The 13,868-nt window shown below is 41.8% G+C and overlaps 1 protein-coding gene across 2 annotated transcripts in view; it reads right to left on the bottom strand.

Annotated features, from left to right (window-relative positions):
- The window catches only part of bcar3 (BCAR3 adaptor protein, NSP family member), a 43,096-nt gene that overhangs the window by 17,553 nt on the left and 11,675 nt on the right, over positions 1-13,868 (bottom strand). The window contains exon 4 of one of the 2 annotated variants that reach the window (XM_076723488.1): positions 11,665-11,707. In XM_076723488.1, coding sequence (XP_076579603.1) covers positions 11,665-11,707 — 43 coding nt within the window. Of the gene's footprint in view, positions 1-3,326; positions 3,755-11,664; positions 11,708-13,868 lie in introns of those variants that run through there. The other variant, XM_076723497.1, reaches the window with a different exon arrangement.

Consider the following 13,868-nt stretch of genomic DNA (forward strand, 5'->3'; position numbering starts at 1 on the left):
CCTGTGTTTGGAAGGGGAGGCATCTGACTGGTCAGTCTCAGACAGGGTTTATCATCAGACCCATCTCTGAGATACTGCTGTGTAGTGGGTATGTTTGTGTGTGTGTGTTCATGTTGTATCAACAATGAATCTAGCAATTTATGTTTTTATTTTGTGTTTATTTGAGAGCAGGAAAGGTCCAAAAAATGTACTCTGTCCTTGTTGATTGTATTGATATTTTCAGATTTTATTAAAAATGTGAAACGTTTCATGAACAGGTTTGAGACCAGTAGGTTGTTGATTTACATTCCTGGAAAACAACTGCTAAAAGTATTATCGAAAAGCAAAATCTTTTCCAAAAATATGAGTCCCAGACAGTCCCAGACTCTTCCTTAACAGCTGTTCAGAAAGCAAATTTCAGATTTTAGAAGGCACTGCAGGGAGTCATATTATCATTCAGTTTGTGAGTGGTTACTATACTACATGGCCAAAAGTTTGTGGAAACCACTGTCAAGTTCTTCCACACTCTAGAGTTGGTGTGGAACAGTCTGACTGGCCTGCACAGAGCCCTGACCTCAATCCCATCCAGCTCCTTTGGGATGAACTGGAACGCAGACTGTGAGCCAGACCTTATCACCTAACATCTTGGCTGACCTCACTAATGCTCTTGTGAATGGGAGCAATTCCCTGCAGACGGGTTCCAAAATCGGTGCAAAGCCTTCAGAGAATAGTGCAGGTTGTTGCAGCTTCATATTAACACCGATGATTTGGGGATGACATGTTCAGCAAGCATCTATAGATGCAATGTTCATGGGCGCACATGCTGTTGGGCATGTCGTTTATATATGTAACAAGGCTGAATTGAATCCAGTTGTTTCCAGACAAGCAAAAACTGAAAACTATGAAATTTTGCTTTGTGAGGCTGCTGGTTTACAGACATACTATGGGTCAAAACAGAAAATATCTGATAAAACATTACTGGACAGGTCACAAAAGCCATCCTGAAGCACGGGACTCTGGGTAAAGTTGGAGGATTTTTAACTTAAGTGCTTGTTGTGCTAAGAGCTAAAACTCTCTCTGGCTCTCAGTGAATTCCTTTCCATCGTTTTTAGAGAGAAATAGAGGCTTATTCAGCCACAAAAGACTGATGACAGACAAACAGCTTTTTCCATCTGACTATACTGTGCGTTTATTTTTGTATGGTAGATTCCGTCCCACTGGGATCACATGTAATCTGGGCTGCTCAGCTTCAGATAAAAGTGACACACTGTACGACATATAAAATCTGCTGAATCTCCCATGTTCCCTCTGTCGATAACTTTTAGGTTAGGTATTCAAAATGGGTCAGCGTGGTCCCTCATGACTGAGAATACAAGTTTTGAGACAGAAGCAAGAAGCTGGCTCTCTTTGGTTTAATGGCAACTTCCCAAAGTGACAGATGGAAGAGAAAGTGATGAATGAGGGAAAAGGAATGGAATAAAACCCCGGGCTCTTTGGAATCAAGAGCAAAGTCATGGGGATAGAGAGAGAGATGAAGGGGGAAGGAAAGGCAGTGCTCGAGGGATAACACATGCTGACGACAAGTTCAAGTCCCATCAAAGACACCCGTATTGCCAGACTGACACTCTGTAAAGAAACCCAGACATGACTTTGGGATCAACATCAGTATAAACTCAGGATGATCTCCTCACAGGCTCAGCATATCAGGTCTTTGTGATGGGCCACCTGGCTCAGCAGACAGTTATATTTTAGTCCATTAGTTTCTCTGACCCAGACGAGCTCAAAGCTGCTCTTCAGCACGCTGAATGTTCCCGTGACAGTGCGACTTGGGCTTTGAAGACTTCAGTGGCTCATGTGAGTTAATCATATGATGTTAGAGGAAGTGATGAGTTTAGGCGTTGATTATGAATCCAAATTTCCTTGTTTTTCCCTGTTGGATTTTTATGAGAAAGTTTGCTCTGAATGCTTCATGTTGACCACACTCACACATGGAGTTTCCCCAGTTGTCATGGAAATGTAGACAACATTCATATTCCCATTTTTCATGAACGTTTTAAGGCCTTCTCATCTGTGTTGGCTAAAAATTGAGATTTAACGTTCATGAAAGTACCCAGGGAAAATCCAGATTTGAACATTTACAATGCAAGCATGACTGGGCAAACTGGACTGGCAATGGACTCTGATGTGAAACTGTGTTGTCAGTGGGTTGTCTTGTGTGCTCCTGGGAGGTCAATCTTCAGTTTTTGATACGCCATGTTGCCTGGGTGGGCCAGTCAAGAGCAGAAGCTCGGTAAATAATGTTTCTAACCACAGTGACAGTCTCTGACTTCAATGCTGTTGATGGTTGTGCACTGTAATGAATTTGGTTACTTTAATCATTAGTTGACATTTGTTTATGTCTACTTGGCTGCATTTTTATGTGTGGGAATTAAAATCATTTACTATAAATGATGAATGGCTGCTGTGGGAGCTTACAGGGATCCTGAACAACTAAACAAAACTGCAATACTAAACTTTCTTATGGACCCCATCAACATGACATGCATCTACACCTCACATTAACATGTCTTCCTTTACCCAGGCACAGAATACATTTTAACAGCAGATGTAAATGTGGTCCAGGAGTCACAGAACTGACCACCTCCTGGCTGATCTGCAGGGGGGCAAAACATGTCACCTCAGCCTGCTGCGCCGCTGCTCGCTCCATCCAATCAAGTTAATGGCATTCATACATTTCACTGACGTCATAAAGAAGACAAACTATCACAAGTTCGTAATTTATCACCTCATGAGGACGATCACCCTTGTCCTGGTACCTCTCAGTCTATAACTATCTCTGTCTCACCCTTGCCTTCACACACTGCCATGTCTGTCTGCCAGCACTAGTTATGGATGAACTCAGCTATATATCTCGCACTCACACACACAGTCAGACAGTCACACAGTCGGTCATTTATGAGAGCGTCTGGTCCGAGTAATAAAAGCCCAGTGTTCAGCTCACAGAGGGACTGACGGAAAGAGGAGGACTATTCACTGTGATTCGATTTTGCTTTGGCTGGAAGTGTCACCATGCACTTTTTAGGGGAGCCCTAAAAATTATGCTTGCATGGAAGCACATCTGCAACATGTCCTCTTATTAATACTCTACGGACACACACACACACACACACACACACGCAGAAATATAGGCTAATGCAAAAAGAAAGGCATGACAACACACCTAATAAAAGCTGCAGCATACAAGCATGCACAAAAAACTTCACACACAAGTACACACACAGATATGAACACACTGACACACAACATACACACATCCTCACACACACACACTGTGCCCTTTCTCTCACCTTTGCAGTGATGACAGCGTTCTTGTGGTAGAAGCAGCACAGAGCTGCTGTCAGGGTCTTGAGGTTGCATCGCTCCGACATTCTTGTTAACGTCTCTTAACAGCCAGGACTAACTGTGTGACCGACTGCTGCCTGCAGCCACTTTACTTTAGCTGTAAATACCAGCTCTAGTCACCTTGACCACACTCTTTACCAACTGACAAGTCCATTAACAAATCCCATTTGCCTCTTACTAGAAAAACTTCCATCACAGAGTTACCAAAACTAGACTGGACTATACAATTTGCTGTGTGAATGCAAATAAACTAAAACAAGTTAGAATCTGCAAGAGGAACAGACTGTCAATGTCAGGTCCCAACATCCCCATCAGGATGACTTCTGTATCTATCACTCCGTCATCTCTCTGTCTCTCTCCTCCACAGTCTCCTGCAGAGTGAACCCTCCACTGCTCACTCAGCTCTGGGAACCCTTTCTCATGCTTTTTCCCCTTCTGCCCCTCCCCAAGTTCCATATATGGGTGAAAGAGAGACCCATGTGATCTGATGTGAGCCAATGATGTATGCACTAACTGGGAGTGGCCCACAGCCTAAGTCTTTCTCTGGTCCTGGCTGAAAACACATGGATGATGGATGGAAGAACACATACAAACATAGGCACACAGGTTACATAATTTGAATACACTTTTTTTTACTTCACTAAATATCACCCTGTGTTACTTTCATTTGTGTTTTATTAGGCTCAAGATCATTTGCATCTTGGGCTGAAATTAATGATCAATCGTTTAGTCGATAAAATGTCAGAAAATAGCTAAAACTGATCACAATTTCCTGAAGCACATGTTGATATATTGAAATTGTTGCTTTTGTCCAACCAACAGTCCAAAACCAAAAGATGTTCAATTTAGTTTGATAGAAGAGAAGACAGAAACAGCTTCTATTCATATTTGGAACCAGTGAATTTGCAATATTAATTTACTTAAAAAGTGTCAAATGATTAATCAATGGCCAGTGAATTTCCTGTCCTAACTTTTCCTCATTTCATTCAGTCACTGCTGTGGTGTTTCTGCACTGCAATAACAAGAGATCACCTGTCAATCACACAGTATGTTCAGCACTCATGTCGCTCTCTTTGGACCTCATGTTGATGCCGTTTAAAAGCACAGTATGTAATCTGTGCTGCTAGGAGTCCCCCAATCAAGACAATGAAAACAAAAGAAGTGGTTTGATGATGATGTGAAGCAGCGTGGGATCATGGGAGTTGCTGTCCTCATTGTCAAACAAGCACCATGAGCAGGAATGTTCACAGACCAGGTAATGTATTAAAGTTTTATTCACGTCACATTAAGTCACAAACGGCGACTTCCTTCCTCCCTCACTCTCTGATGTATCATCTGGTGTTTCATGAGTCCCCATTGCAGGCAGTGGGACTGAACATTGTTGGAAATATTTGAGATAATGTAAGTACACAACTCAACAAAATATATAACATATGTCTAGATATTATGAGACATTTGAACTTCGAAATGTTGCATATTGTCTGTCTAAGTATCTAGAGGAGGTGGTGTTTTCTTTGGCTGTTCAGCCATGGGTCTTTCACTGCTCTCACAAACTACTTAGTTCTTCTCTTCTTCATTACAGACAAACTAAAAACAGAAAACACATCACTTCCTGTGTTGGCAAGGTTTTTTCCAAGGAAATAGCTCCCAGACACAGACAACAACCATGTAAAAGCATTTAATGGCAAGTGGCTGAAGGTTCAGTCACTGCTGTGTACTGAAAAGAATCTACAATGCTGCTGTCCACACAACAGAAGAGAATAGACTAGATGTGGGTGTGTGTGCGCGCACGTGTATGTGGGTGTGTGTGTATCCTGCAGAGTGACGCTGATAAATAGCTGGCCATTTGTGTTCCTTAATGACTCTGAGCAATTACACCCACACACGAGTTAAGTGCCACAACTTTCCCACCAATTCACACACACACACACACACACACACACACACAAACACACACACACACACACACACACACACACACACAGGCGCATTACAGACACATACACACTAACGCTGACATCCAGAACAAATGGACATAACTGCCTATACACAGAGCATACAGCAGTGAGCATATACAAACACAAAAAGGGTGACAAACAAGGATTTATGTACACTATAGGCACAATTCTACACAGTACAGGCACAATCATGAATACACATGAACAGCCACATACATCAACAAAGACACAAACACACACACACACTGAGGGTGACACCCCAACAGCAACCAGTTAAAGGAAAATTCTGCCGCAGGAAATGGAGCCACTAATTACAGTGTGAACTCTCTGAGGATCCACGAAGGAAATACATGTAGAATGTTCCCTGGGGCACCACACGGCAACACACACACACACACACACACACACACACACACGCACACGCACACTGCTGCCAACCACAGCAGCCCCAAATCACCAGCTAGGCTAAATGTCCACCTTAAAATACACACATCCGTCGCTCCAGGAATGCTCTGGAAAAACAACGAGGGACAGAAATCGACATGCTGAGGTTCTATGTTTTCTATTTCTATCTGTTTGTTGTTTCATCAAAAGGACTGAGGACAGCAGAGCTATTTCAGCAGCTTCAGCAAGTTATGGGACAAAATGGGGGAGTTTCACATTTTCATGACTAAAAGTTGTAAAACTGTATTAAATATGGTATTCTTGACCCCGACATGGTTTCTCTGTCTTGAACCTGCGATCAATGATTTTCTTCTTTTTGGGGAGGAGGGGGTGGAGGTGGGGTAGTGGTCTACTGGGAGAGCAGACACAAGTTGTGAACACGATGTTGACCTATCATCAGCCATGTTTGGGTCCACATGATGAGTCCAATACTGACTCTTTTGGGTCTGCACCAACTCCTGAGGGAAATATCCATCTCTTTAGCAGCTAAATGGTCCACTGTGTTCACCAGAGAGTCTTCACTGTGTCTGTCTGCTGTTTGGTGCTGAACAGTTAGCGCACAGTAGGTTTTTAAGAGGGATTTTTTTTGGAAGAAACAGCTGCCTGCTGTTGCTGAAGATGATGCTACATGATAAGAGCAGTGTGGGAATGAATCAAAATGGTAAAGTTGTATGCTGGACAAACAATGAGCTGACACTTGCTAAAAAGCTCAATAAAGTGTAATAATAATAAAAATTCTCCGTAGATTTTTATACATTTTGTCATACTGCCATTTGATTCATTGTGATTATAAAAATATCAATTATTGTCTCTTTAAGTTTGATTTTTCTGTTTTCTGTATACGAAAAAACTACAGACTTGTATGACTTTTGACACATTTACACATAAGTTTTAAGCCTATATTTCTGATGGCAGCAGAGCAAAAAACCAGAGGATCACCTTAGTCATTAGGATTCATCCTCTGGGGACCATTTGGACAAAATATAATGGTAATCCATCCAACAGCACTTGTTTCTCTCTGTTTTTCAGTACACAGCATAAAAATAAAGTGAGTCCTCTCTCTGTTTGTAGCTTTTTTTGCGGTGAATCATCATTTAAAACATTTTCCATCATTCAGCTTTCATCATGGTCCAATGCCAGAGAATAAATATCAGTAACACTGCTGTTCACACCCTGGGTGAGTCTGGGTGAGTCTGGGTGTTTGTGCTGGTGGTGGGTCATCGATCAGTAACAGACTTTGATCTTGGTGATAGTCATATTGATTTGTCCAACATGACGCCCACACTGTGGAAGGCCTCACAACGTCAATAAAAATGCGTAGAGTCAGTCGGTGTCATGGGGCTCCAGAGAGAAAGCGAATCCGCAAGTTCAGAGTTTTTAGCAATGACGGAGTACTGGAGGTGATGGTGTGCAGCCCACACACTGAAAAAACAAAAATATCAGAGTTTTCCTATTTTTCACCATAGGGAAGATGAATTTAAATTAGATCTAAACAATTTCAGATCTCAACCAGGGAATATAAACTGATCATACACTGTAAGAGGCAATTCTCTCCAAATCTAATGAGCAAAAATACATCAAAAGCATGTCAACAGCATTTAACACACGAGATAACAACTCTGGAGACACGTGAGTAACATGAAGAACAGGTTTACACTGTGACACCGAATCTATAAAGTTTGACCCAAATCTAAGCATTGCTCATTACCCAGGGTGACCCCTCCTGTTCTAAAATGGGTAATATATCCACCTAAGGACACATTTTTTGTCTAAATGCTATGTACTGTGTGCTTTATATATGATGCCTGAGAAATCTACCCAAAGGTCACCAAACGTCCAGTTAAGTTGTCACTGGGTCTACTAGGATGACTTCACAGACGATCATCACTCCTCATTTACTGTAACAGGCTGCTGGTTTGCTGGCCAGCTGCCTGCTCTGCTTATACTGAATGATTGATTGGCTGTCCAGCTTATTGACTGGCAGCCAGATGCACCCTGAGGCTGGTTGGTAGAGTTGAATAGCTGGCTAGCAGCAAGACCAGCTGGTTGGCTGTTTGCCTGGTTGCTACTTGAGGTCATGCTGGTTTGGTCACAAACTGGTACGATGATCCTGATGAATGAACACTGCTGTTTGGACTTCTAACTGGCTAAATGATGCATCTACACTTCCGGGGTCTGGTCATCTTGTAGTACCTCGATTTGACCACTAGAGTGTACCAGAGTGCATCTTTACCTCCTCTAGCACTTGATGTTTTGTACATCCTTTCAAACATTAATTAATTCATGGCTTAATTGAATGTTTTGATCACTTATCTGTGAACGTGTATGTGTGTATAGTGTATGCTGTTAAGTGTCATCCACATTGAGATTTGAAAGCTATTGCAACCCGAGACCACACACATGCATTTGCGCGCGCGCGCACACACACACACACACACACACACACACACACACAGAGCCTTATTGTTTCTTAAAGCTCTCTCATGAGGGTAGAGCAACTTGATGTTTTCAAGTCAAAGACAGAGTGGGAATGAAAGAGAAAGAGCAAAAGAGTCTTTTAGAGGAGGCTGAGTCAAAGAAGATTTTTGTTCATCCTGAACAGCAGATCAACAGGGGAATAGACGTTCTTTATTTCTGTCTTTCACAATCAGTCAATTCGTTATTAAGAGAATATGGTGTATTATATTGCCACCTATTGTACCAGAAGGTGCTGTATTCAATTCAATGAATAACAATTTGATTCAATCGGTGACAGTATCCATTTATTGAAAGTCTCACACACAGTTCAGCTAATCTGTTTTGTCAGGACTCCGTGGGTGTGGTTTGATCAGATTTGACTGACAGTTCTGGTTGTTGTGACATCACATTTTCCCCATTTCACTCAACAACAACAACAACAACAACAACAACAACAACAACAACAACAACAACAACAAAACAAATCTAGACAAACCCCAAACGTAAAAAAAACCCACAGACCTTGTGCTCAATTTACTGCTGTTTACTACTTGACATGTAATAACCCCTTCTCTGCAACATTTCCTAATACCTGTTTTATAATCTGGTCAAATTTCCCAACATTATGCCAAATTTAGCTGCATGGGCCTCACTGGACAACATGGTTTCTTGCCCGTCAGTGTGATAATGTGAGTAGCTAACAGTGCATGCTTGCACCTTTAGAACACATGACTATACATATGTTACCCTGCCTAGTGCACTGAACACCCTAAGATCTGATTTTCAGTGTCACATTTCAGTGTGTATACTTGTTTTCTGCATTTCTTGTGGCTGTGCTGTGAATCCAACATCAACCTGTCTCGTCAGCCTTCAATACTTCTCTTCATTTCTAATCTATCCTTTCTTGCAATTTCAGTATTATGGTGCAGCTTTTATATTGTATTTAACCCTCTATCACCCCAAAGAGGTGCTTCATTGTAAATTTGAGTGAGGTTATTTCTACTTCCTTTTAGAGAGGGAAACCAGCTAATCACACAATGAGCAGAATTTAGACATCAAACAGCTCTGGAAATGAGACCATCCTCGAGGAGAGAAACTTGCTCACAGTCAGACAACAGAGGGATATCTTTATCCGATTGTTCCCTGCAGACACTTCCTTCCCTGCATACATCCATCCTACACACTTGCACTGTACATAACTAATGGCCTGATCGCACTAAACAATGCAACGGTCACTGCGCTGTTAATGTATGTTTTGACCTTTCCACCGGATATGACACAGAGAGCCTGCACTGTCTGTGCATGTGTGTGTGCATGGACATATGTGTGTGTTTTCATCCACAGTGGAAATGCAAACACACCTGGAGCAGCAGCCCTGACATCTACACTTTCACACATATTATATAATACCTGGGATACAGTAGCTCTGTTTGCGGTCAGCACACACACTCTGTTGACACTTGCACACAGCACTAATTTGACCAAAGAATTACACACAGGTACTGTTGTGTCTGTGTGTGTGTGCGTGTGTGTGTCCGTGTGTGTGTGGTTAGCTCCCACATGTGCAACTGCAACTTGCTCTCGTGGGAAGAACTGAGTTTGCTTTTCAGACTAAGGTGTCAGCATCCAAACATATGAGCTAATGGATGGAGAAAAGGAGTGATGGATGGGAAAGAGAGAGGAATGGACAGTTGGGGGGAAGAGAAGAGAAGAGAGAGAGTTAAAGAGAGGAAAAGAAATGGGGAAGCACTATTTCAGTACGTATTCTATGTATGTGTAGTTAGGACGGCTTTACACTGAAATCTAAATATATATAATAAATACTGTTAAAACAACAGTTCTATGTGATATATGAGAAGATTTTGATGAAAGATGAGGTGTATTTGCACAGCTCACTCCTGCATTATTTTGTTGTCTCATCTGATTAAACCCTGATTGATCAACCAAAAGGGGGAGGTTCCAATTCATTACAAAATAAGATCACAAGAGGGTTCAGAGTTTAGCTTTCTAAGGTCTATGAAGATGTTTTATGCTACGGGGAGATTCAGAGCTTCATAAATATAAAGGGAAATGTGAATTATTGTTTGGTTTCCACTGTTATTTTCTCTGTTTTGCTGTGCATGGCTTAACTTTTTGAATTCTGTTGGATTTGTTGTCTGTCTTTGATCTGGTTATGCATCGGTTGGGATGGGAACTATTCTTTAGGTAGAAAAAAACCTTTTAGAGTCAGCCAGACTTTCTCCCATTAGTCACTGTTTAATGCTGTTGTTTTAACATAAAAATAAAATTAGGCTAAATGCAGTATGACATCAATAATCCTGATTTAAATCAGGCAATATCTGATTGAATTTGTATATAACTTTTGGCACTGGTAAGTGTGTGTTATGCAGAAACCCTCTAATTGATTGGTATTCAAAAAGTGTTTAGATTTGGTACCTGGCCTAATCGTCTTGGTGTGTGTGTGTGTGTGTGTGTGTGTATCGAATGCCCTGAGCATTAAATACACACTAACACAGGGTGAGAATAATAAGGGAGGCACCGACAAAGACAGACAACATGGACAGTAAAGCATATCATATGTCAGATAGATGATATTGTGATAACTGAATGGTCACCTCTTCGTCATCACCTCTCTGTGACTTTGGAAAGCTGGGACTCAGGTGGCGTTTATGTGAATATGATTTGCAGCAGCGTGACAGCCAAAGCACAGTGGCGCATACACGATTTAGAGGTGTGTTGTCCTTGTGGTGCTGAACAAATTGAATTCACTTCTCCTATGAGTGATGTTTACATTGAAGTCTGCAGAAACAGCTGAATATAATTTCAATTTACAGTGTCTGATGGTGATGGCTTCAATCCATTTTCAGCAATGTTAATGACATTTTTTAAGAAAAAAGTGTTTGCAGAGTTGTAGTATTTTCCCAGCAGAGTGGAATATTTGAGGTTTTAAATATCTAGCTGCATTATCTATACCACAGCGAGTGGTACTGCAGGCCCCACCGATACCCCTTCCTACTGCTAAAGACCATACCTGCACCTGTAACTTCACTGACAGTTTGCTGAATCAATTTGAACTTGTGCCTGTCTTGGACATAATAGGTTGCTTGTGTGTGTCTTTTATCTTCATACAGTGCAACCAGTCCCAGAGAAACTGTACGTGCCTTGTAAATGTGTGCAACTACTGAAAGTGAAGGTACATGTATTATGTATGTATGTATGCATGATTGAAGTAATAAAAAGAGTACACAGTCCCACAAGCAGCATATCTGCAACAACTCACATGTTTCTAATGAAAAGAATAAATCCATAAAAACAGTGTTGGCGGGATTAAAAACCACCACAATCCAGGTCTTACTTGCAGTTACACTTTGCAGTAAGCAGCTACAGCAGTTTTTTCTGTAAAGAAAGCACTTGTTGTTCCTACCTTAACATAGTCCACGGCGGCATCCAGGCCGGCAGCGGGCTCCCTGGGGAACACAGACAAAGACAGGGTCCTGTTTAGTGAACACATCTTGCGACTGAGCCCACACTGCTGAGTGTTGATCTTCGGTTCCTCCCAACAGTTCCTATTACAAATAAACTGCTGAGCTGGTTGTGTTAGGTCCAGGTGGGTCCCTGACTGGTGCTGATGCTGTTTCTTTAGAGATTCAAACACTGTTCAGCTCTTTTAGGAGACGATGCAGTTCAGTGGAGGTGTGGCGCTTTTTGTAAAGGTTGAAATGGATGTCACTGGCCCAAACAAGCATCCATGTTAGCCATATGCGAGACCAAGAAGGCACAGCTGCATGTAAATGTGGTGTACAGAGTTAACTGTAATAGCAATGCTGTCCCAAGTGCCTCAAGTTCCTCTGACAGAAAAAAGTCAAGTGAAACCAAACCTCACACTGAACTGCTTTAAATCTGAGTCTGTCTCTTTTTCTGTCCCAGTCGCTGTCTGTCTCTCACTCTTTCTTTCTCTCAGTCAGTGGTAAACATGTTCACTCACTGCCTGCCTGACTTGGCCTCCCTCCCTCACTCTCTTTCTCTCTCCTCCCCCACCATAACACACATCGCAGCCACACGCCTACCCTTCTGAGTCCACTGACAAATTCACATAGAGGTTAGACTACACACATGCAAACAGCACCAGCAGTCCTTTTTTTTTTATTTCTTGCTTTTTGCATTTTCTTTCATTCCTTCATTAAGCCTAAAACTGTTTACAACTACATCAGACAGGAGATCTGTGTTTCCTTGACTTGGTCTGGCTGCTTTTCTTAGACACTGTTGTTTAAAGGTCAGAATAGACAGAAACATTTTTAGCCATTGAATTTTGGCATTTTGATTGTTTTGACCAACATTATAATTCATATTGTGTTCCTTGCAGAGCATCTCACACATGTATAGCCCGTTATTACCATTGTTCTCTATCTTTGCCTTGAACATTGGAACTTGAGTGTATTAATGTAGCTCAGAGTCTCTCGACAGAAGGCTTACAGCCGGGGGCTCAGTGAAAGAGGTAATTAGCTCAAATCCCAGGCTACGTTAGCAAGGTTGGTAGTTTAAATCCCTTAAGCCTACACCAGTGTTCCCACGGGAATATTAGTACAGTCCATTGCTTGCCGAACTAAATATGTTTAGCTCTAAGCCCTCTCAGTTTAATATGGCCCCAAATAATGAATGGGATTTAGTTATGTAACTAAACAGAAGCCTCCATTCACAACAATGTATAGTCATTATTCATAGAAAGTGGAGTGCTCAGGCCTCTCCATCACCCCCAGGATCTACAGCAGATTTCACTTTGCTGAGCCTAAGGAACTCAGTATATGGCAAGCGATCCTGCTTCAGTGGCAGATGCCTAAAACAACATATCCTGACATCCCACTACAGCGTATCAACAAAAATCCACTGAGCTGTCGTCGCAATAGAGGGCACATCAGTTGTTGTTGGCTGAACAATTGTGTCCGATGGTGCCAGTAGGACTGCAAAAACGCTGATCATCAACGATGAGTATTTTGTTATAGTGCAGTATGAGCTTCTGTGACAGTTTTGCCTCAACAATAGAAAGTTCAAGAGCTCATCAGACCAGCCTCTATTCCACAACATAGATTTTCTTTTTAAAAGCTGAGAAATTTCATTGAGCTATTTCATAATTGTACAGTCAGTAGGTACTGCTGCTGTGCTACAATGTGATCAGTTGTTATTAATGATGCAACTGACGATTACTCATCATCCACACTCTGTCCAAGGTTATTCCATTAATTGTTAAGTCTATAAATAGTAGAAAAGTTCAATCACAGTGTCCCAGACCCACGGAGATGTCTTCAAAGTTCACACAACATTACAATAAAAGATAAGCTTGTTTTTTTTAGAATAACATTAATACAGTATAATTCAATACAGTAGAAGCAGATGGTATGATAACCATTAATTTCCATGCCATGGCATACCGTGAAACCGGTATACCGCTGCTTCGGTTGCTTTGTTGGAGTCAGTGGTTGGATGGTCCTCTGATTGGCCCTGAACCTCCACCACACCAACCATCTGCCCCTCGTAACCCAGCCCTGGCTCTCTAGTCTGAGGTGGGAGCGATGAGAATCATCACATACCAGAAACCACCCATATAAACCCTCCTGGAGTTAAAAGTGCTAC

Source organism: Chaetodon auriga, chromosome 3, assembly GCF_051107435.1.
Source record: "Chaetodon auriga isolate fChaAug3 chromosome 3, fChaAug3.hap1, whole genome shotgun sequence".
Taxonomy (NCBI): Eukaryota; Metazoa; Chordata; class Actinopteri; order Chaetodontiformes; family Chaetodontidae; genus Chaetodon; species Chaetodon auriga.